This window comes from Pan paniscus, chromosome 13 (genome assembly GCF_029289425.2).
Source record: "Pan paniscus chromosome 13, NHGRI_mPanPan1-v2.0_pri, whole genome shotgun sequence".
Taxonomy (NCBI): domain Eukaryota; kingdom Metazoa; phylum Chordata; class Mammalia; order Primates; family Hominidae; genus Pan; species Pan paniscus.
This window is the reverse complement of record NC_073262.2, coordinates 39,690,000-39,715,341: the sequence shown is the minus strand read 5'-3', so window position 1 is coordinate 39,715,341 and position 25,342 is coordinate 39,690,000. Positions and strand designations below refer to the sequence as shown.

Genomic DNA, 25,342 nt, shown 5'->3' with positions numbered 1-25,342 from the left:
CCTGGATTTTTTTCACCTGTGTGCATGGAAAAAGCTAGAGAAAGGAAACCTCTCTGATAAACTGATGAAATATAAGGATGAAGAGAGATTACAGGTGTATGGAGGCAGCAAGAGCTAAAGGGCTTTCTCTGCCAATGCTGCCATTTGGTTTATTGCTTTGCCATCTGTTTTGTTTTGTTTTGTTTCAGACAGGGTCTTACTCTGTTGCCCAGGCTGGAGTGCAGTGGTACAATCTCAGTTCACTGCAGCCTCAACCTCGCAGGCTCAAGCGATCCTCCGGCCTCAGCCTCCCAAGTAGCTAGAACTATAGGAGTGTGCCACCTGGCTAATTTTTTTTTTTTTTAATAGAAACAGGGTCTCCCTGTGTTTCCCAGGCTGATCATTGAACTCCTGGGCTCATGCAATCTACCCGCCTTGGCCTCCCAAAGTGTTGGGATTACAGGCATGAGCCACCGCGCGCAGCCTGCAATCTCTTTCAAAAGCAAGGATTGGGCTACAAAACAGCTGACCACTTTTCCTGATAATCCTTGCTTCATGCTAAGAAAAGAGTTTACAAAGAACAGGGATTTGAGATCACACATGGGGAGACTTGAGTGGGATAAAGATGATTGTGATGACAAGGAAGGAAATCAATGTACAGAGATTAGAAAGGAACCTGTAATGATAAGGACAAAACAGTCACAAATATCTGACAGTCAACCTTTCCTTTTATTTCATTTCCAATCATGGACATGATTATAGTTATCTTCCATTACTTGGGTGGTGATGCATTCAAATAGAACCAGCTCCCTTGCTGCACAGCATCATACTCACGCACAGCAGGGCAAAGCAGATGGGGTCCAGAGGCATGCTCTGATGTTCTAAGAGTAAAATGTATTCCTGCTGCTAATAAGTGTCCCAGGCTTGGCAGGTCATAGGTTGCACCATCCTGTGACTCTGGTCTTTTTGTTGATTGATGGGACTCATGGAGAGTAAGATCTGGACAACCTGATCTCTTTTAGCAGATTTTGTCAAATTCACTAGACATATAATTATCTTGTTATGAAACAATATGGCTGTGATTTTATGCATAATTTTCTCATAACTCATCAGGATTTCATTAGTGGTTCCAAAAGATGCCTCAGACCCCCCTGTAGAAAGAACCATGAAAAGTAATATAATACAAAATTAAAAAAAAGACAATTCATACCTTTTGGTGCAATTTTGTTTGGTTTGTTGCTTTGTGATCTCTTCCAAAGCAAGAATTGGGCTACAGAATAGCTGTCCACTTTTCCTGATTATCCTTTGCTTCATGGCAGTTAGACTACTCCATTCTCGAACAAATCTCAAAATCTGGCAGAAAATGAGATAATAAGAGTTAACAGCTCACAGGCAGATATCTTCCTTTGAATGTGAGCCAATTTACAACATCAGAAAACTGCTATTTTGTTATGTCCCCCAAATAGGCTTTTGAGTTCCACAACCTAAGGCTTTCTTCAATTTGATGCAGTTTTCATATCTTTATTGTAAACTACCTACAGCAGTTCTCAAGAGATATCTTTTTTTTTTCTTTTTGATAGGGTCTTGCTCTGTTGTCCAGGCTGGAGTGCAGTGGCATGATCACAGCTTACTGCAGCCTTGACCTCCTGGGCTCCAGCAGTCCTCCTGCTGCCTTAGTCTCCTGAGTAGCTGGGACTACAGGCACATGCCACCATACCTGGCTAGTTTTTCTATTTTCTGTAGTGACAGGGTCTCACTATGTTGCCCAGGCTGGTCTTAAACTCCTGGGCCAAAGTGATCCTCCTGCCTCAGCCCCCAAAGTGTTGGCATTACAGGCGTGAGCCATCTCACCCGGCCAAGAGATCTTTTTCAAGCCAAAGATTCTCTAAAGGCATGTTTCAGGACATGCAGTGTATGCCCTTAACACACATAGATCAACAGTGATAATATGCTCATTGAGACCAAAAAAGGTCTGGAAGTACATACCCTAGCTGGGGTCAAGGCAAAACTGGGTGACAGAATGATAGTGCAACATCTGAGAATTGCTTCGTAAATGATGCCTACGTTTTCACAGGAAAAAAAACATCAATAAATCTGGGACATTTTTAGTAGGGTTACCAGTCAAGTATACACAGCTGGCTATTTTCTGGGACTCTGAGAATCAGGGTTAGATGATTCCAAGTAAATAGCTTACTGCTCCCTTTTCATTTAAAACAGGTATAGTTGACCTACGGGCAATGCTTCATTTCCACTCAAATGGTAAAAAAAAAAATCACCATTTTCTTGTAAAAATAGCACACAGCATGCTAGGTTAGTCCCTGCGCATGATGACCCTTCTTGGCAGTGAAGGAAAATCAGCCACAGATCAGTGTTAAGACCTCCCTGGCAGGAACTTGGCCTGAAGCTGCATGCTAGTGCTTCTGATAATGAATCAAGAATCACCCAATAAGGTATTATCTCTGCTCTGGGAATTTGTCATTGTTAGAACTTAACCTTAATAGAAAAAATGTGATTCTAGCAGATACAAATATCACAGTTGCTAATCGTGTGAATGAGAAATTAAATAATGTGAGGATGATTCTATCCACAGAAACAGCAACTGTAGGTGTGATCATTTGCCAAGGAAACAGATTTCACGTATATTCTTAGCACTGGGTAATTAATAGGCACCGCCTAGACTGATGAAAATGCAACCAGTGATTTGACTCTACAACATGCCACAAAGTGCTTTTTTAAAATTAAACTAAAAATGATCATTAAAATTACTAAAACAAGTTTATTTAAAGTAAATAAAGCCATTTTATTTAAAACTATTCTTACCAGTGAGCGATATTGTTTCAGCTGAAAGCTTGCTGGTAAATCTTCCCAAAGGTCTAATTTTATATCCAAAGGAATGAAATTACAGCTCATCTGTTTTCCATCCTGATGATAGATTAGGAAGACACTAATAATCCATTTTTGTATAGGCACTAGTAACTATTTTAAATGAAAATAATTACATTATGACACAATATGCCTAGTCTCCTAAAAGAAAAACTGAGGTGACACATTCTAGACAAGGGTCCACCGAAATGGCTCCTCTGGAGAAACTGTGAGCCAAGAAGAGGAGGCAGGCTCTCTACCGCACTGGATGCCTCCATTGCCCATGCCTAGCCCAAGGCTATTGCCTTCAGCCTGGAATCCTTTGTTTACTGCTGTGTCATACTCTTTTCTATTGACTAATCTTGGAAAGATGTATCAAAACAATAAAATTTGTACACTGCAAATTAATATAGAAGAATATTACATCCTTGAAGTTAACAGTAGCACAACCATTCCAAATTTGCAAATAAACTTCTTTATACTCACTGACAATACAAGTATCACATCAAAGAATGGTATCAAGGAATAGTCTTAATAATCTTCACCAAATGATATGCCTGTCCATTGTTACAGGAACAAGGAAGTAAAGAGAAGGTAGAAAGATCAATTCTAGAGAAATTACTTAAAAATTGGCTCCCCCAAAGCAATGTCACAGTATCAGTCAATGAGGACTGTCTGCCAATGGTACCACCTGGAGAGTAAGTGGAACTGCATTTAGGTCCCATCAATCGGTGCACAACATCCTGAAATCTTTTTTTTCCCTTTTTTTTTTTGAGACAAGGTATCACTCTGTCACCCAGGCTGGGGTGCGGCAGCATGATCTCAGCTCACTGCAGCCTCAACCTCCTGGGCCCAGGTGATCCTCCCATCTCAGCCTCCCAAGTAGCTGGAATTACAGGCACGTTCCACCACACCTGGCTAATTTTTTATATTTTTTGTAGAGACAGGTTTTCAACATGTTGCCCAGGCTGGTCTCAAAATCCTGGGCTCAAGTGATCCTACCACCTTGAACTCCTGGGCTCAAGTGATTCTCCTGCCTCGGCCTCCCAAAGTGCTAGGATTATAGGCATGAGCCACCACGCCCAGCCCCTGAAATCTTAAGGGTAGAAAGTAACCACATACAGCGGTATAGTAGAGGTATTTCCTTTATAAAGGGGAAGAAGAACATCTCATACGAAAATCTATTATATCAACAATAGTTGAACTCATATTCTCTCAGCTAAAAAAAAAAAAAAAAAAAAAGTTACAGCTCCCACAATTGCTTTGGAGAAAAACATACAAAAAGTAGGCACTGATTAAAAATTTTGAGGCCAGGCACAGTGGCTCATGCCTGTACTCCCAGCACTTTGGGAGGCCGAGGCAGGAGGATCACGAGGTCATGAGTTCGAGACGAGCCTGACCAACATGGTGAAACCCCGTCTCTACTAAAAATATAAAAATTAGCTGGGCATGGTGGCGTGCACCTGTAATCCCAGCTACTCCGGAGGCTGAGGCAGGAGAATCGCTTGAACCCGGGAGGCAGAGATTACAGTGAGCCTAGATCCCGCCACTGCACTCCAGCCTGGGTGGCAGAGAGAGACTCCATCTCAAAAAAAAAAAAAAAAAAAAATTGATATGTAATTCTAAACCCTGATATAGACTTGGGATTCTAGCTGAAATGAACAGTTCTAATATGACACAGGATGCTAAATGTCTGTTACTACTCTTCCTTTAAAGGGATATCCTTTTAGGCAGTGAACTAGGAATTTTTTTTTTTTTTTTTTTTTTGAGACAGAGTCGCACTCTTTTGCCCAGGCTGGAGTGCAGTGGCACGATCTTGGCTCACTGCAACCTGTACCTCCCGGGTTCAAGCGATTCTCCTGCCTCAGCCGCCCAAGTAGCTGGGATTACTGGTGCCTGCCACCATGCCCAGCTAATTTTTGTATTTTTAGTAGAGTCGGGGTTTCACCATATTGGCCAGGCTGGTCACGAATTCCTGACCTCAGGTGATCCGCCTGCCTCGGCCTCCCAGAGTGTTGGGATTACAGGTGTGAGCCACTGTGCCCAGCCTTACTTCAGCTCTTTTAAGGTGAAAAGGAAAGCTTTCATCTCAGCTCTACTCTGGTTGTGAAAAGATATGTCAACAACTCATCTGCTTAGTGTCTTGTGTTTGGAAAATTATTTGGGTGATAACATTTTATGGTAAAGGGACATGTAAGTATTTAGAACAGTCATAAAAATATATTTGAGACCATTAACAGAGATGTCAAGAAGAAGCAGGCTACTAGGCTGGTGGCAGAGCCTGAATACGGGTCAGTGAGGTGGTCGCTGTGGTTTGGTTTGGCAGCAGGTGCATTATACCCTCTACCAGGAGCTTGCAGTTCTCTCCCTGTCTCCACCCCAATGGGGATAAAACATTGATCAGGTAATCCAAGAGGCAGAGCTTTCACTGTATAGAGTAAAAAAAGATTAAAGAATTTAAGGGCTTCTGGATTTCTGTGGTATGCTCTGCCTGGTGTCTGCCCTTCGGTTTCTCTACCCTCTTGGGACCATTTCTCTGTCCCTCTCATGTGATGGTCTGAGAAAGAGGCATGGCCTAAAGATCCCCCAACATGGGGGATGAAGGTGGCTCAGGCACTTAAACCTGCCTCAAGATGAATAAAGGAGTCATTGGTGCTCCCTGCAGCCTGGTTCACCATGTCAGAGGCTCCACTTGGTAGACCAGGCTCCAAACCTATAAGAGGAGCATTGATTACTGCCTGGCTTGGTTCTTGGTGTCTCTCTCTCAGTTATTGTCCATGCTAGAGGCTGCTTGGGGATTCTGGTATTCATAATCCTAGCCATCTCCTCCTAAAAGAATATTATTACATGGTACACTATCTATCTATATCTATATTCAGTTTAGTAGAAAACCTGTAACTGAAAGTTTGGTCATCTCCAACATATTATCTTTTAAACATCGATATAATGGACCATGAGTTTTAAAAGTTTCAAATACTATCTTATATACTTATAAAGATTAGAAATTTAAAATTTTAGGCTGGGTGTGGTGGCTCACGTTTGTAATCCCAGCACTTTGGGAGGCTGAGGCAGGCAGATCACGAAGTCAGGAGTTCAAGACCAGGCTAGACAACACAGTGGAACCCTGTCTCTACTAAAAATAGAAAAATTAGCTAGGTGTGGTGGTGGGTGCTGCAATCCCAGCTATTCGGGAGGCTGAGGCAGGAGAATCATTTAACCTGGGAGGCAGAGGTTGCAGTGAACCGAGATCGCACCACTGCACTCCAGCCTGGGTGACAGAGCTAGACTCAGTCTCAAAAAAAAAAAAAAAAAGAAATTTAAAATTTTAGACCAAATAAAAGTATTCATAATCTATCCAGGCCATAGATTCTCACATGGTTCCTGTGATCCTTTCAGAAAGTCATAAGTGTTTTCATACTAATAGTAAGATACTGTTTGCCTTTTTCACTCTCATTCTTTCACAAATGTATGGTGACTTTTTCCAGTGGCTACATGAAATGCTATCTCAACAAACTGAACGCAGAGACAGATATGGGAATCCCACTGTTTTCCATTAAGACTTTAGAGAAAATTGCTAAACATTTAAAACAATGACATTCTTCTCACTAAATATTTTTTTGACTTGGAAAATATAATTATTTTAAATAAAAAATGTTATATATATATATATATATATATATATATATATATATATAATGGGTTTGTTTCTCTTAAAATATGCATTTACTCACTTAAAAATAATTGTTGGCCAGGCATAGTGGCTCAGGCCTATAATCCTAGCACTTTAGGAGGCTGAGGCGGGCGGACTGTTTGAACCCAGGAGTTTGAGACCAGTCTGGGCAACACAGCAAGACCCTCTCTCTCCAAAAACAAACAAACAAACAAAAAACGGCCAGGTGGGTGGCTCACACCTGTAATCCCCGCACTTCGGGAGGCTGAGGTGGGTGGATCACAAGGTCAAGAGGTCGAGACAAGCTTGGCCAATATGGTGAAACATCATCTCTACTAAAAATACAAAAATTAGCCAGGCATGGTGGTGGGCACCTGTAGTCCCAGCTACCTGGAGGCTGAGGCAGGAGAATCGTTTGAACCCAGGAGGCAGAGGTTGCAGTGAGCCGAGATTGCACCACTGCACTCTAGCCTGGGCAACGGAGCGAGACTCTGTCCTAAAAAAAACAAAAAATACAAAACAGAAATAGAAAAATGTAATTGTTAATTATTCACATTTAAGTGAATAAATGAAAAAAACATTTTTTTTTTTGAGACAGAGTCTCATTTTGTCACCCAGGCTGGAGTGCAGTGGCGTGATCTTGGCTCACTGCAACCTCTGCCTCCCAGGTTCAAGCGATTCTCCTGCCTCAGCCTCCTGAGTAGCTGCGATTAAAGGCACTTGCTACTACACCCAGCTAATTTTCATATTTTTAGTAGAGGTGGGGGGTTTCACCACGTTGGCCAGGCTGCTCTCAAACTCCTGACCTCAGGTGATCCACCCACCTTGGCCTCTCCAAGTGCTGGGATTACAGGCATGAGCCACCACACCCGGCCATAAATGAGTATTTCTGAGAGGCTCCATTTTAATTTCAAATATAGTAGACATCAATAGATATAACCCATACAAACAAAAGCTCTTTGGGGTTCTCAATAAATTTTAGGAGTGCAAAGGGGTCCTGAGTCTAAAAAGTTTGGGCACTACTAAGCTAGCCTATGGCAGGAATCAGCAATCATCTGACAAAAAGCTTCCTAACATTTACTCAACACAAATGGGCAGGTCTAGGCTTCTGTAAGGATGCTGCTGCTCCTGCTGCTCCAAGTGATCATTGCAGGAATTAACATTTATGGAGAGTTCATATAGGCCAGGCACTGTGCTAAGTGCTTTACGGGACTCAGCTTGTTTTATCTTTGTAACAAATCCTGTCTGCATTTTATTTTTTATTATTTTAACAATTTTTAATTTTTAAGGGTACACAGTAGGTTTATATATTTATGGGATACATGAGATATTTTGATACTGGCATACAATGTGTAATAATCACATCAGGGTAAATGGGGTATACCACATTTTACAGTTGAGGAAATTGATGCACAGAGCAGTTGAGTAATGTGTCCAAGATTACATACTAACAGATTTGAACTGAAGCAGTCTAGCCCTGAAGTCTATGTTCTTAAAGACATGTGGTTTTACCTCTCATTGTCTGTAGATTTAACACAGAAATTTGAGAATTAGCTTTGAGGAAAATAACTAGATGCTTATCTCAATGTTAATAAAATTAAGTATCTCCACTGAAAAGTGAAAAAAGGAAGTCTTTTTTATGTTTCAAGTTACAGAATCTGCATGACGCTTACCTTAGTATAGATGTGAATCCGGTCAGTATTCCTACTTGCACAGAACATTAAGGTGTCATACACTGGCAAAGTGTCTGAACTCTTCCACTGTTCTATTAAAGAAGACAAAAGAGAACCTGAAGGCTTATCTACCCTCTATCTAAAATAGCTTATTTTAATCGTGTGTAGGTTAGAACGATGAAATAGCTATATCAAAATATCAATATATTTAACAAAAAGTAATTGTCTAGGCTTGAAATAAAACTACCACGGTAGGCCATTGAAGAGCATATTGGCTTATATGGTAACCAATTGTTTTACATTTTTGCTAATGACCTAACAAGAAACAAACAGATTCAGAATTAGCTGAAAAAATACAAGTTGGTAGGCATAAGGAAGAATTTCCACCAATAAGAGCTGCTATTGGTCTTGAAAAAATTTAGACTAATCTATTCCTTTTGCTAGAGTAGATTTGAGACCGAATGAGCATCATTTTGATTATTAGCAGCAACATCGCTATGTTGAGGGCCACTTAAATGCCTGATTCCCTGTAGCCTGGTGCCTGACATTCACAAAAGAAGATAAGCAGACAAGCTTCTTTTCTGATAATCTCTTCTTTTTTAGCCCTTTCTCAGTCCTACTGTCCAATATATTTTGCAGGAGATACAGGATTATCAACGCAGGTCTAAATAACAATTATAGTTAACATTTAGTGAGCACACACAATGTGCCAGGCACTGTTGTAGGTACATACAGTAACACCTTTTAGAAATAAATAGTGCATTTTACATAGGAAGAAACTGAGGCACGTTAACTTACTTATGGTCATATGGCTAGTAAGAGGATGTAAAACCTGCAAGCTGGCTCCAGAGTCTGTGCTCTTACCTTCTCTCACAGTTCCTCAGTGATCTTTTAAAGTATTTTCCCAGACCTAGAAGTCTATGATTTGTTTGCCATTCTACTTGGCAATGTCATCATACTATTATTTTTCTAATCAAGGCATTGCCCACTTTACAAACTTGATTTATGAATTATTCCCTTATTTTGTAAATTCAAAAATGTACTTTAACATCTCTGAAACTGGCATGTCTTACAGCCAATAACAACAATGGCATTTTACAATCATTGCTGGCCATGTGGCAGTTGTAAAATAGTTGTCTTTGCCTTAGTATGGATGAGCTGAGTCATAGCTGTAATACTATTGTCACTTCTACACTACACATGAGGTATATGCATTGTTGCTACTATATGTATTTACTTTATTACCTTTAAAATGTCTTTAAATTTTTTCACTATGATTTGGTATTGAAATGAAAAGTTATCATGTATACCATAAAACTTGGATACAGACCAGGAAAGCATAAACTTGGTATTAAAGAAGCAAATGTGTATCACTGGAGGAATAACCAAAATATCTTATTTTCTTGTAAAGGAATAATGGAGTGCTTCATGGTACTGAAGGAAGCAAGAGCTCTGCAAATAGAGGAAAGTGTCTTACATTGGTTACTGAGATGTTCAAAAGGGTTGCCTATTACATGCCAAAGAAAGCAACTGAAAGCAGGAGAAATTGCCAAATCCCTCAGAATAAATGAAAGAAATGTCCAAGCAACAGAGGATGATGTGGCCTGGCCTGGGCTATCATTAAGGTATTGTGTCATAGCTTAATTGGCAGTTTTCTTTGAAGAACTATGCATTAATGCTTAAAGATCAGAAGCCATTCTTTGATAAAAATAACTGTAACAACAATTCCAAATCAGTTGATATTAATTCTTGATAGCTATCAGCTATATTAGGGAACATATTTCTCTTTTCAGTGTTGCCATGAAGTGTAAATTAATGGTTTGAGACTATAGATGATGCACCTATGGTCATTCTTCCAAACTCCTGGAATTCCAGAGAGAACAAAACTACAGTTCTAGAGTAGTATGTACCACTCTGGTTCTAAAAGAGCATATGTAGGTAGAATAAGCATTTAACATAGTGTGCCTACTTTGTTTTCTGTTTGTTTTTCATGGAAATCCATGTTAGTGGAAAGATGTGAAGCATACCTCTTATGTGGAATTCTCAGCCCAGTGATCTGAAAAGTCAAAAGAGGGAAGCAGGAATAGGTAAGGGGTAAATGCTGGCATTGTCTGGAGTGAATGAGGGCAAAGCAAATTTCACTGGCAGAACAAAACTTCAAAGTGATTTTTAAAAAGCATTTGTAAGTACAAGCTAACATGTTTTTATCAAGAGATCAATGTACAACTAACAAGCCAATATTTCCCTGCCATAGATGAAGAGACTCATAGCCCAGGTGATGACAATTGCCAGGTGTTGGTTCCTAGTCTCATATTTAGTTCACTGAGCCATATGCTGTCCCATTACCAGAGTCTCATCAGCACTTGAGAGTTTCTCACAGTGAGATCAAGAAAACTAGAGACACAAAAGAGTATAACCCACCTGAGTCTACACTGTCTACTTAAAAGCTGTTAAAATTAACAGATCTAAACAGATCCATTCCAAGACATTCTTTGGGAAGACCTTGAGGAGTTAGAAGGAAGGCTGAGAGAAGAAGAAAGAAGGATGCCTTGAGCTCAGAAATTCTTAAATGAACATTTCATTTTAAAGCTATGAGTCAGACTCTTCTATTAGTGTTTAATAGCAACTAACTTAGAAGAAAAGCTTCAACAGTCTCATCCCAACTATTGGGTTTATCTGAATAAGAATATCAATCTGTATGTTACTATGGTCACTAAATGAGTAACAAGGAAAATAACCCAAAAGTACTCAGTCTCTTGCCAGCTAGCCCATAAACGATAGTGAAATATGACATACAGGCTAGTATTTGCTAACCATCACAGCTATAAATAATGAATGGAATCAACCAAAAAGTAAACAAACCCGAAACACTGTATGGTTGGCTCCAAATGCAGTCATGATTCATACAGTCTTGACATTATGTTCCCTAAAAACATTTTCTTTAAAATACTTTTTTAAAAATATGCCAATTAAGTATAACTATTTACAAGAATTTTTGTGTAAAGGATTAATGATATGCTAAGTGTTAGTTAATTATCTGTCAGTCTTACTGTTTTGTCCCAAAGCACCTCCCAAATATCAAAACAACACCCTTACTGTGTGAATGAGCTAGGCTTGGTTGAGGCTGGGCAACAGGCCTGGTGGCAGCACATGTAGGTATTTATCGGTTTTGCTCTATGTGTAATGTCTGAATGCCAACAGACACACTCAGCTCTTCTAGCCATCTGGTGTTTAAGTATGTGGTTACAAATGGTTGGTATTTTTAATATAAAAGAGAGTAAAAAGAACCTGGAACAAAGTAGTAATTACTAATCTAATAACAGTATTATGTGTGAAAGTATATGGTTATTACTTGGATGCTAGAAATGGAAACAAGACTTACCATTACCTGGCTGGGATGTAAGTCCGTCTTCTTTCTCAATTTTTGGTGTTTCTTCCTTGCTGTCAGCCAACTGGCCAGGTTCTGACTGTGCCAGGGCTTGTTTTTCACAGTCTGAGATAGTTTGAACCTTTTTGGAGGTGTCTTTCTGAGAATCATCCTTCTTGTTTTTATCCTGGATATGGTTGAGGCTATCTATTTGCATAACTATTAAAATAAAAATTATTACAAAAATGTAATAATTTACATTTAAAAGTAAAGTAAAAAGAATGTAACAGTTAGGTCTTATAAAAAGAAAGTGAATAATGTTTATTCATATGTTCAAAACATTTATCAGGAGCATACTATATACCCAGTATTATTCTAGATGCTGAAGAGACAGCAGGAACAGGACAGAGAAATCCCTGCATTCTAGACTCCATTCTAAATGGCAGAGAAAGACAATAAAATTAACAAATAGGTAAATAGTATATTTTCAGATAAAGAGAACACAACTAAGTTTTGTTTTGTTTTTTTTTTCAGTAAGAAGGTTTTGGAGAGCACTACTATAGCAAAAGTCATGAGGACCAAGCTCTGAGAGGAGTCCCATTTGAGATGAGAGCTGTTCATGGCTCTAGGAAGCTTGGACTCGGGCCTATATTCTTGGTCTAAATATTCTAAATGTAACTGGAAGCCATTAAAGAGTTTTAGGCAAAGAAATAAAGGATCACTTTGGCTGCTGTGCACTGAAGGATCAGATTAATATGGAGGCTATTGAGGTCTGGGAGAAAGATGGTGGCTTTAGAGTAGGATGGTAGCAATAAAGATAAAGTGGTTGGAATCAAGATTTATTTGGAGGTTACTTGATGGGTTGAGTGTGGGAGGCGAGAAAGAGACCAAAGATACAGCCCAAGTTTTTAGCATGATGTAGTAAAGAACAGGGAGGAGAAGATTTGGGTATCAGATGTGGCAGTGGTAGAAATATAAATCTAATAATTATATTTTTTATATATAGTAATATCACTGTTACTTAGACTATGCATTTCTCTCTAATCAGACTTTCTTATTCACAAAAGGTAGTTTTTATTTTTTTAAGTTGCTTGACAGATTCCTTATTAAATCATGGGTCTAGAAATTTTCATTGTTGCTCTTGGTATTGCAAAGGAAAAATCAGAACTATAAAACCCATATTAAATTATGACTTGTTGCTAAATCATTCAACTTATACATTTAATGTGAACGGACATTATTTTATAGTCACAATAGAGCTTATTTTTATTGCCTGTAGCAGTTGGGAATTGCATGCAATCATGCTAATTGTGACAGAGATATTACATGGAATAAGCATGTGATTCCAATTTAGTTCACAGACAACAGGTGCCCACATACAAATATAACCACTCAGAGGGCAGACTTGTCAATTTTGGTGGGAGTACCCAGAAGTGAAAGAGGGAAGACTCAGCTTCTCCCTACATTTTCCTTCAAATCAAAATTAAGACAGAGAGAAGAGCAAGGCAAGAGGAAGGAACTGCAATATCAGAATTTATATCTTAGCTGAGTCTTTGTCAATGCCAATATTTTGAAGAGTTAATGTATGATGCAAAATTAGATGTGTACAATTATTACAATTGATAAAATACAATGTGTACTTCCAGTTTCCAAAACTGTCAACTTGGCATTTTTATTACTATAAAAATGCTCTATAGAATTGGAAACAAGAATACGCATGATCTTTTTCTTACGACAACCACGGGTATTAATAATCATTTCAGAAACTAAACATCAGAAAATGGTATCCCATGCTATAAAAACATACTTGAGGTATATTTATGATTTCTGACTTTAAAATAATATGTTTTAAAAAAGAATAAATTCAAAAACACCAGACATCAAATTGGTTCACAAATGAAGATTGATCCATAGAGGAGTTTTGATGCTTTGACAAGCAAAAACCATGGCACAATGTATACTGACTAGGCAAAGAAGCTACATTAGATTATTTTGCCATTTAAACATAAAAATAATCCGCAATTTCCTTAAAAACAAGTATTAGCTACAGAGGAGAGAAAATAGAAGGTCTATGAGTATAAGGCATATTTGCTACCATAGCAACAGAGCTTCTATTCCTGCTCACTGAATTCATATCCTGCTGACATTAATCAGAAATGTCCATTTGTGCCAAATTAATGCCATATCACAGACGTTTGGGGATATACATTCTTGACAGAACTGAGAGCTTTTCACATTCCATAAGGGATAAATTCAGTCTTCATTATAAGAAGCTCTTATTCCAATTTAAAAGCTAAAGTTGTGCTGAGTCACACTAACCCTGGATAACAGCAGTCTCTAAAAGCACAGGTTATCTGAAGACACCACTAACAGCCCTTACCTCCATGGTCACCTTCTATATACTCACCAGCACTGCCTTGAGGAGTCTCACACATTTCACAATAGGGTAACACTGAATTATTGATATAGGTGCAGAGACTACACTGCCAGCCCTCTACAGGAAAGGCTGGGGTGGTTAACTGGGCCTTGGCCTCCTGTACACTTTCCACGAGTGGAGTTCGGATTTGCTTGGACTGGGATGGTGTCTCTTCCGACGGACTGCAGTGGTCTTCCGAGGCAGCCAATTTCAATCTTTTTGTTTCAGGTTCAACATCACTTTCATAATCGATGATATCTCTTGCAGCTCTTTTTGTAGGGTCTGATGACACTACAGTATTTTCCTCCTGGAATCTCTTTGATTCGTCACAGGAGGTCATCAACTGTCTTTTTTTAGGTTGTGGTACAAAAAATGATCGAATATCATGCTGTTTTTCTTTTTCGAACTAGGAAAAGCAAGCAGTAGTTATCAAAGTAAGAAGCAATCTAATATGTTCTTCTTACATAAAAGAGCTTAACAAAATATTTTAATTAACCATATTGCCTTATCCTTTAAATACCTTTTGGAAATGAATTCATTATGCTCTGACTCTTCATATATACATATATAAATATATATATGTAAAACATATCCATGTACTTCCTGTGTCTAACTTTTTTCTTAGCACTTATTGTGTGCCAAGCATTTAACATATATTAACTCATTTAATCCTCACATCAGCTCTATGAAGTCAATACTAGTATTATTATAACATTTCGGAAGAAACTGCAGCTTTAGAGAGGTAAGATAACTTGGTTAGAGCAGTTATATAACAAAAATATACTTAATACATTACCCTAAATATATGTCACGGAAAAAAAGGCAACTGTGTATTCAAATATTTCAGGTCAATCAAGGACCTAAAAAAATGCTTCACACCTAAAATATAAACACAATGCTCACACATAATGTTATTCATATGAAAATGTTTTCTTGACCAGGAAGCTGTTAATTAGGCTGGGTGCGGCGGCTCATGCCCATAAACCTAGCACTTTGGGAGGCTGATATGGCAGGACTGCCTGAGCCCAGGAGTTCAAGACTAGCTTGGGCAACACGGTGAAACCCCGTCACTACAAAAAAAACCAAAAAAACAAAAAACAAACCCCAAAACAAAAATTAGCCAGGAGTGGTGGTGTGCACCTGTAGTCCCAGCTACTCGGGGAGCTGAGGTGGGAAGACTGCTGGAGCCTCGGAGGTTGAGGCTACAGTGAGCTGTGATTGTGCCACTGCACTTCAGCTGAGGCAAAGGAGTGAGACCCTGTCAAAAAAAAAAAAAACAAAAAAAAAAAACGGGGGATGGAGCCAAGATGGCCGAATAGGAACAGCTCCAGTCTACAGCTTCCAGCATGACTGAAGATGGGTGACTTCTGCATTTCCAACTGAGGTACCAGGTTCCTCTCACTGGGGAGTGCAAGACAGTGGGTGCAGGACAGTGGGTGCAGCACACTGACCATTAGCTGAAGCAGGGCGAGGCATCGATTCACCCGGGAAGCGCAAGGGGTCAGGGAATTCCCTTTCCTAGTCAAAGAAAGAGGTGACAGATGGCACCTGGAAAATCGGGTCACTCCCACCCTAATACTGCGCTTTTCCAACGGTCTTAGCAAACGCCACACCAGGAGATTATATCCCGCGCATGGCTCGGAGGCTCCTACACCCATGGAGCCTTGCTCATTGCTAGCACAGCAGTCTGAAATCAAACTGCAAGGCTGCAGTGAGGCTGGGGGAGGGGCGCCTGCCATTGCTGAGGCTTGAGTAGGTAAACAAAGTGGCCTGGAAGCTCGAACTGGGTGGAGCCCACCACAGCTCAAGGAGGCCTGCCTGCCTCTGTAGACTCCATCCACCTCTGGGGGCAGGGCACAGCCAAACAAAAGGCAGCAGAAACCTCTGCAGACTTAAATGTCCCTGTCTGACAGCTTTGAAGAGAGTAGTGGTTCCCCCAGCACGCAGCTGGAGATCTGAGAATGGACAGACTGCCTCCTTAAGTGGGTCCCTGACCCCCGAGTAGCCTAACTGGGAGGCAGCCCCCAGTAGGGGCAGACTGACACCTCACGTGGCCAGGTACTCCTCTGAGACAAAACTTCCAGAGGAATGATCAGGCAGCAACATTTGCTGTTCACCAATATCTGCTGTTCTACAGCCTCTGCTTCTGATACCCAGGCAAACAGGGTCTGGAGTGGACCTCCAGCAAACTCCAACAGACCTGCAGCTGAGGGTCCTGACTGTTAGAAGGAAAACTAACAAACAGAAAGGACATCCACACCAAAACCCCATCTATACGTCACCATCATCAAAGACCAAACGTAGATAAAATCACAAAGATGGGGAAAAAACAGAGCAGAAAAACTGGAAACTCTAAAAATCAGGGTGCCTTTCCTCCTCCAAAGGAACGAGCTCCTCACCAGCAACGGAACAAAGCTGGATGGAGAATGACTTTGACGAGGTGAGAGAAGAAGGCTTCCGACAATCAAACTACTCCGAGCTAAAGGAGGAAGTTTCAGCCAATGGCAAAGAAGTTAAAAACCTTGAAAAAAAATTAGACGACTGGCTAACTAGAACACCGGATGCAGAGAAGTCCTTAAAGGACCTGATGGAGCTGAAAACCACGGCATGAGAGCTATGTGATGAATGCACAAGCCTCAGTAGCCGATTTGATCAACTGGAAGAAAGACTATCAGTGATGGAAGATCAAATGAATGAAATGAAGCGAGCAGAGAAATTTAGAGAAAAAAGAATAAAAAGAAATGAACAAAGCCTCCAAGAAATATGGGACCATGTGAAAAGACCAAATCTACATCTGATTGGTGTACCTGAAACTGATGGGGAGAATGGAACCAAGTTGGAAAACACTCTGCAGGATATTATCCAGGAGAACTTCCCCAATCTGGCAAGGCAGGCCAACATTCGAATTCAGGAAATACAGAGAACGCCACAAAGATACTCCTCGAGAAGAGCAACTCCAAGACATACAATCGTCAGATTCACCAAAGTTGAAATGAAGGAAAAAATGTTAAGGGCAGCCAGAGAGAAAGCTCGGGTTACCCACAAAGGGAAGCCCATCAGACTAACAGCAGATCTCTCGGCAGAAACTCTACAAGCCAGAAAAGAGTGGGGGCCAATATTCAACATTCTTAAAGAAAAGAATTTTCAACCTAGAATTTCATATCCAGCCAAACTAAGCTTCATAAGTGAAGGAGAAATAAAATCCTTTACAGACAAGCAAATGCTGACAGATTTTGTCACCACCAGACCTGCCCTAAAAGAGCTCCTGAAGGAAGCACTAAACATGGAAAGGAACAACCAGTACCAGCCACTGCAAAAACATGCCAAATTGTAAAGACCATCGAGGCTAGGAAGAAACTGCATCAACTAACGAGCAAAATACCCAGCTAACATCATAATGACAGGATCAAATTCACACATACAGTAATAACCTTAAATGTAAATGGGCTAAATGCTCCAATTAAAAGACACAGACTGGCAAATTGGATAACGAGTCAAGACCCATCAGTGTGCTGTATTCAGGAAACCCATCTCATGTGCAGAGACACGCATAGGCTCAAAATAAAGGGATGGAGGAAGATCTACCAAGCAAATGGAAAACAAAAAAAGGCAGGGGTTGCAATCCTAGTCTCGGATAAAACAGACTTTAAACCAACAAAGATCAAAAGAGACAAAGAAGGCCATTACATAATGGTAAAGGGATCAATTCAACAAGAAGAGCTAACTATCCTAAATATATACGCACCCAATACAGGAACACCCAGATTCATAAAGCAAGTCCTTAGAGACCTACAAAGAGACTTAGTCTACCACACAATAATAATCAGAGACCTTAACACCCCACTGTCAACATTAGACAGATCAACGAGACAGAAAGTTAACAAGGATATCCAGGAACTGAACCCAGCTCTGCACCAAGCAGACCTAATAGACATCTATAGAACTCTCCACCTCAAATCAACAGAATATACATTGTTTTCAGCACCATACCACACCTATTCCAAAACTGACCACATAGTTGGAAGTAAAGCACTCCTCAGCAAATGTAAAAGAACAGAAATTATAACAAACTGTCTCTCAGACCACAGTGCAATCAAACTAGAACTCAGGATTAAGAAACTCGCTCAAAACCGCATAACTACATGGAAACTGAACAACCTGCTCCTAATGACTACTGGGTACATAATGAAATGAAGGCAGAAATAAAGATGTTCTTTGGAATCACTGAGAACGAAGACACAACATACCAGAATCTCTGGGATACATTCAAAGCAGTGTGTAGAGGGAAATTTATACCACTAAATGTCCACAAGAGAAAGCAGGAAAGATCTAAAATTGACACCCTAACATCACAATTAAAAGAACTAGAGAAGCAAGAGCAAACAAATTCAAAAGCTAGCAGAAGGCAAGAAATAACTAAGATCAGAGTAGAACTGAAGGACATAGAGACACAAAAAACCCTTCAAAAATTCAATGAATCCAGGAGCTGGTTTTTTGAAAAGATCAACAAAATTGATAGACCGCTAGCAGGACTAATAAAGAAGAAAAGAGAGAAGAATCAAATAGACGCAATAAAAAACGATAAAGGGGATATCACCACCGATCCCACAGAAATACAAACTACCATCAGAGAATACTATAAACACCTCTATGCAAATAAACTAGAAAATCTAGAAGAAATGGATAAATTCCTCAACACATACACCCTCCCAAGACTGAACCAGGAAGAAGTTGAATCTCTGAATAGACCAATAACAGGCTCTGAAATTGAGGCAATAATTAATAGCTTACCAACCAAAAAAAGTCCAGGACCAGATGGATTCACAGCCAAATTCTATGAGAGGTACAAGGAAGAGCTGGTACCATTCCTTCTGAAACTATTCCAATCAATAGAAAAAGAGGGAATCCTCCCTAACTCACTTTATGAGGCCAGCATCATCCTGATACCAAAGCCTGGCAGAGACACAACAAAAAAAGAGAATTTTAGACCAATATCCCTGATGAACATTGATGCAAAAATCCTCAATAAAATACTGGCAAACCGAATCCAGCAGCACATCAAAAAGCTTATCCACCATGATCAAGTGGGCTTCATCCCTGGGAGGCAAGGCTGGTTCAACATACGAAAATCAATAAACGTAATCCAGCATATAAACAGAACCAAAGACAAAAACCACATGATTATCTCAATAGATGCAGAAAAGGCCTTTGACAAAATTCAACAACCCTTCATGCTAAACACTCTCAATAAATTAGGTATTGATGGGATTTATCTCAAAATAATAAGAGCTATCTATGACAAACCCACAACCAATATCATACTGAATGGACAAAAACTGGAAGCATTCCCTTTGAAAACTGGCACAAGACAGGGATGCCCTCTCTCACCATTCCTATTCAACATAGTGTTGGAAGTTCTGGCCAGGGCAATGAGGCAGGAGAAGGAAATAAAGGGCATTCAATTAGGAAAAGAGGAAGTCAAATTGTCCCTGTTTGCAGATGACATGATTATGTATCTAGAAAACCCCATCGTCTCAGCCCAAAATCTCCTTAAGCCGATAGGCAAATTCAGCAAAGTCTCAGGATACAAAATCAATGTACAAAAATCACAAGCATTCTTATACACCAATAACAGACAAACAGAGAGCCAAATCATGAGTGAACTCCCATTCACAATTGCTTCAAAGAGAATAAAATACCTAGGAATCCAACTTAGAAAGGAAGTGAAGGACCTCTTCAAGGAGAACTACAAACCACTGCTCAATGAAATAAAAGAGGATACAAACAAATGGAAGAACATTCCATGCTCATGGGTAGGAAGAATCAATGTCGTGAAAATGGCCATAGTGCCCAAGGTAATTTATAGATTCAATGCCATCCCCATCAAGCTACCAATGACTTTCTTCACAGAATTGGAAAAAACTACTTTAAAGTCCATATGGAACCAAAAAAGAACCCACATTGCCAAGTCAATCATAAGCCAAAAGAACAAAGCTGGAGGCATCACACTACCTGACTTCAAGCTATACTACAAGGCTACAGTAACCAAAACAGCATGGTACTGGTACCAAAACAGAGATATAGACCAATGGAAGAGAACAGAGCCCTCAGAAATAATGCTGCATATCTACAACTATCTGATCTTTGACAAACCTGAGAAAAACAAGCAATGGGGAAAGGATTCCCTATTTAATAAATGGTGCTGGGAAAACTGGCTAGCCATATGTAGAAAGCTGGAAGTGGATCCCTTCCTTACACCTTATACAAAAATTAATTCAAGATGGATTAAAGACTTACCATGTTAGACCTAAAACCATAAAAACCCTAGAAGAAAACCTAGGCAATACCATTCAGGACACAGGCATGGGCAAGGACTTCATGTCTAAAACACCAAAAGCAATGGCAACAAAAGCCAAAATTGATAAATGGGATCTAATTAAACTAAAGAGCTTCTGCACAGCAAAAGAAACTACCATCAGAGTGAACAGGCAACCTACAGAATGAGAGAAAATTTTTGCAATCTACTCATCTGACAACGGGCTAATATCCAGAATCTACAATGAACTCAAACAAATTTACAAGAAAAAAACAAACAACCCCATCAACAAGTGGGCGAAGGATATGAACAGACACTTCTCAAAAGAAGACATTTATGCAGCCAAAAGACACATGAAAAAATGCTCATCATCACTGGCCATCAGAGAAATGCAAATCAAAACCACAATGAGATACCATCTCACACCAGTTAGAATGGCGATCATTAAAAAGTCAGGAAACAACAGGTGCTGGAGAGGATGTGGAGAAATAGGAACACTTTTACACTGTTGATGGGACTGTAAACTAGTTCAACCGTTGTGGAAGTCAGTGTGGTGATTCCTCAGGGATGTAGAACTAGAAATACTATTTGACCCAGCCATCCCATTACTGGGTATATACCCAAAGGATTATCAAACATGCTGCTATAAAGACACATGCACACGTATGTTTATTTCGGCACTATTCACAATAGCAAAGACTTGGAACCAACCCAAATGTCCAACGATGATAGACTGGATTAAGAAAATGTGGCACATATACACCATGGAATACTATGCAGCCCTAAAAAATGATGAGTTCATGTCCTTTGTAGGGACATGGATGAAGCTGGAAACCATCATTCTCAGCAAACTATCGCAAGGACAAAAGCTAAACACCACATGTCCTCACTCATAGGTGGGAATTGAACAATGAGAACACATGGACACAGGAAGGGGAACATCACACACTGGGGCCTGTTGTGGGGTGGGGGAAGGGGGGAGGGATAGCATTAGGAGATATACCTAATGTTAAATGATGAGTTAATGGGTGCAGCACACCAACATGGCACATGTATACATATGTAACAAATCTGCACGTTGTGCACATGTACCCTAAAACTTAAAGTATAACTAAAAACAAAAAACAAAAAAACCTGTTAATTAGGACAGCTTCTTTAGTAGACACATTTTAATAATAACCTTGTTTTCAAGAAATGTATTTCTTTTGTTTAAGAACAGCTACATCATTGCATGTTTTACATCTTTTCAATGTGTGAATCTCAGTTTCCTAATTAGAGTAAGTAGGATACCTATCTCCATGGTTAATTAGCTACAGTTAGGGCAAATTAAAGGATTTAGTTTCAGAGGTGGAGTTGGGAACTATGTTAGAAACACAGTGTGGCTGAATATATTTTCAATGATGGTCACACCAATTCTTATGTCATTTCACATGCTCTTCGTACAATATGACACTGACATGCCTCCATTGAGAGGTGGGATCTATGTTCTTCTTCCTTGAACGTGAGTAGACCTTTGTAACTGTCTCACCCAACAGAATGCAGTTAAAGTAATGCTGTGTGACTTTTTTTTTTTTTTTTTTTTGAGGCAGAGTTTCCCTCTTGTCTCCCAGGCTGGAGTACAATGGCGCAATCTCAGCTCACTGCAACCTCCGCCTCCCGAAAGTAGCTGGGATTACAGGTGTTCACCACCACGCCCAGCTAATTTTTGTATTTTTAGTAGAGATGGGGTTTCACCATGTTGGCCAGGCGGGTCTTGAACTCCTGACCTGAGGTGATCCACCCGCCCCGGCCCCCCCAAAGCGATGGGATTACAGGCGTGAGCCACCGTGCCTGGCCAATGCTGTGTGACTTCTGAGGCTAGGTCATTGAAGGTAATACGGCTTCAACTTGGCTGGCCCTCTGTCTCTCCCTTTCTTTCTCTCTTGGGACACTTGCCTTGGGAACCTAGCCACCATTGGTGTGAGGAAACCCAGGCCACATGGAGAAATCCTGCGGTGTTCCAGTTGACAGCCCCAGAAAAGCTCCCAGGTGACAGACAGCACCAATTGCCAGACATGTGAGTGAACAAGCCTTCAGAGAAGTTTTCAGCCCCTGGCATGGGTGTCTTCCATCAAGGGCCACAGTCATCATGGAGGAGACATGTCATTCCTGTTGTACCCTGGTTGAATCCTGCACCCATAGAAACTATAAGAAATAATACATGGCTATTGTTGTCTTAAGACACTAAGTTTTGGAGCAATTTGTTATGCAGTAATAGATAACTAAGACAGACCCTGTAGATAATGATAGCAAAATACCATATATTGTAAATGATATTTTACATAATGAATATTATCTGTACTTCTTAGTGGTACTATATAAGAAAGAATTATAAAATTCATAAAAACAGAAAGATTAGTGGTTACCAGAGGCTGGAGGGGAAGGGGAAATGGAGAGTGATTGCTACATAATTATAGACTCTCTGGGGTAATGGAAAATTTTTGGAAATACTGGTGGTGGGTGCACAACACACTGTGAATGTAATGCCACTAACTGTACACTTAAAAATGGTTAAAATGACAAATTTTATTTACCACAGTATAAAAATTCAAAAAAAAAAGGAAGCGAAAAAATAAGGAAGGAAAATTTAGGCTGTTCCCATATTTGTAAAATTAAAACATGTTATCATAGGGAAAAAGCTCTCTCCCCTGCTCCACTACTCCCAATAATGTAGAACTCTTATTTTGCATGGCTGCTAATTTATACATTCTCAAATACTACAAAAAGTTATCTAATTAGTTGTGAAATATACAGAATTCAGATAAATATAGAGAATGAAATCATTAACCACAAGACACGATTTTTAAAACAATGCGTAAGGGAAATTAAAGAAAGAGCGGGCCAGGCATGGTGGCTCATGCTTGTAATCCCAGCACTTTGGGAAGCTGAGGCGGGTGGCTCACGAGGTCAGGAGTTTGAGACCAGCCTGGCCAACATGATGAAACCATGTCTCTACTAATACAAAAATTAGCTGGGTGTGGTGGCATGCACCTGTAGTCCCAGCTACTTGGGAGACTGAGGCAGAAGAACCGCTCAAACCTGGGAGGTGGAGGTTGCATGATCCAAGACCACACCACTGCACTCCAGCCTGGGCAATGGAGCAAGACTCCATGTCAAAAAAAAAAAGGGTGGAGGAAAGCAGAGAGATTAATAGACTGATGAAGTTTGGTGTTTTTTAAAAAAAGGTAACAGGCTGAGTACAGTGGCTCATGCCTGTAGTCCAGTACATTGGGAAGCCAAGACAGGAGGATTGTTTGATGCAAGGAGTTCTAGACCAGCCTAGGCAACATAGCAAGATCCTGTCTCTACAAAAAACAGAAAAATTAGCCAGGCATGGTGGCGTGCGCCTGTAGTCCTAGCTACTTTAGGAGGCTGAGGAAGGAGGATTGCTTGAGTCCAGGAGTCCCACACCAGTCTGGGCAACATGGCAAGACCCTGTCTCTTAAAAACAAAAAGGTAACAAAGAAACAAATAGAATTAAACATTTAAAGAAAATATTCTATTCTGCACAATAAAACAGCAAAGAGAGCTTGCAGAATTTTGAAAATACTAGCAAATGTTCAGCAAACATGCACAAATTCTATCAGCTATTTCTAGTTAAGCCATACAGTTTTTCTGATAGAGGTAAACTTTCTGTCTTTGCCTGTCTAGAAATGAGTTGATTTTGTCCTCATGTTTATTCAGTAGTTTTGCTGGGCATACGATTCTCCTTGAATCCTTCCTTTTTGAGACAGGGTCTTCCTCTGTCACCCAGGTTGGAGTGTAGTGGTGCAATCACAGCTCATTGGAGTCTTGACCTCCTGGATTCAAGTGATCCTCCCACCTCAGCTTCCCAAGTAGCTGGGACTGCAGGAGCATGCCACCATGCCTGGCTAATTTTTGTATTTTTTTGCAGAGATTGAGTTTCAACATGTTGCCCAGGCTGGTCTTGAACTGTTGAGCTCAAGTAATCCACCTGTCTTGGCCCCCCAAAGTGGTGGAATTACAGGCGTGAGCCACCATGCCTGACCTCTCAAATCCTTAAAGGCATTGTTCTGTTTCTTCCAATATCTGTTGTTGCTGAAAATGTTGTTCCTTGGTAGGCTGCACATTTTTGCTTTCTTTTAGGGCTTTTCAGGAACTTTTATTTTTGGTGTTTTAAAATTTCACAGTGATTTACCTCTATATAGTCTATATTTATATGCCTTTAAAAATTCTGCTCAGGACTTAAGATACCTTATTAATTTTGAATACTATTATCTTTAGCTCTTGAAAATTTCTATTATTCTTTGATAGTTCCTTCCTCTTAATTTTCTCTTTTTCTGGCATTCCTATTAGTAGAATGTTAGACTTATACATTTATGTCTTACCTTTTACTGTAATATTTTCCTTCTTTTTGTCTTTTTACCCTGTAAACTCTTAGTTTTCCTCTACTTATCTTTCAACCCTTCTATAGAATCATTTTAGTTTGGCAGTCATATTTTTAACATCTAGAAGTTCCTTGTTATTCTATGTTCTTTTTGTTTGTTTGTTTTTACCATATTCTCATTTTATTTTTATGGGCAATATAATCTCAAATCTGAAACTACTACTTAAGAGTTTTTAAAAAATTATCTTCAGGATCAATTTGTATATTAGTTTACTTTTGCTTACCTTTTTCATGCTATAGATTTTCTCTTCAAATGTCTAATGACACTTGATCGTCCCTTCCTTGAGGGATGAATGGGGAATGGGAGGGTTTCCTGGGAACTTAGGACACATGGGGCTAGCAGCAAGAAGATCTGATGGGACATGCTGACTGAACATGAGGGGTGAGGAAGATGCAGGGGCCTAGAGTAATCTTCAGACTCCTAGATTTTTGACTTGTAACATGGTAGGGATGATATTTTCAGTTACTGCAATAGAAAATACAGAAAGATAAATAGGTACATTAGAAGACCAAAAAAGAAGAGCTAAGGAAACAAGTTCACTTTTAGAAATGTATGAGAACTAGTGGTACTGGGGTAGAGGATTACAGGAAGCAGGTTTGGAGTCCATAAGA

At 39.8% G+C, this 25,342-nt stretch overlaps 1 protein-coding gene and 1 long non-coding RNA gene across 12 annotated transcripts in view; one reads left to right on the top strand and one right to left on the bottom strand.

Annotated features, from left to right (window-relative positions):
- ZRANB3 (zinc finger RANBP2-type containing 3) overlaps positions 1 to 25,342 on the bottom strand; it is a 355,165-nt gene that overhangs the window by 40,426 nt on the left and 289,397 nt on the right. For 8 of the 11 annotated variants that reach the window (XM_055108541.2, XM_063595170.1, XM_034954090.3 and 5 more), the window contains 5 exons: positions 13,959 to 14,373; positions 11,567 to 11,770; positions 8,185 to 8,276; positions 2,800 to 2,901; positions 1,190 to 1,332 (listed from right to left, as the gene is read on the bottom strand). In XM_055108541.2, coding sequence (XP_054964516.1) covers positions 1,190 to 1,332; positions 2,800 to 2,901; positions 8,185 to 8,276; positions 11,567 to 11,770; positions 13,959 to 14,373 — 956 coding nt within the window. The remainder of the gene's footprint in view (positions 1 to 1,189; positions 1,333 to 2,799; positions 2,902 to 8,184; positions 8,277 to 11,566; positions 11,771 to 13,958; positions 14,374 to 25,342) is intronic. The other 3 variants (XM_063595172.1, XM_063595169.1, XM_057301406.2) reach the window with 1 other exon arrangement.
- LOC134728693 (uncharacterized) lies at positions 9,596 to 13,952 on the top strand. Its single transcript, XR_010109340.1, has 3 exons — positions 9,596 to 9,809; positions 10,192 to 10,271; positions 12,086 to 13,952. It is a non-coding gene; the product is annotated as an uncharacterized LOC134728693 (long non-coding RNA).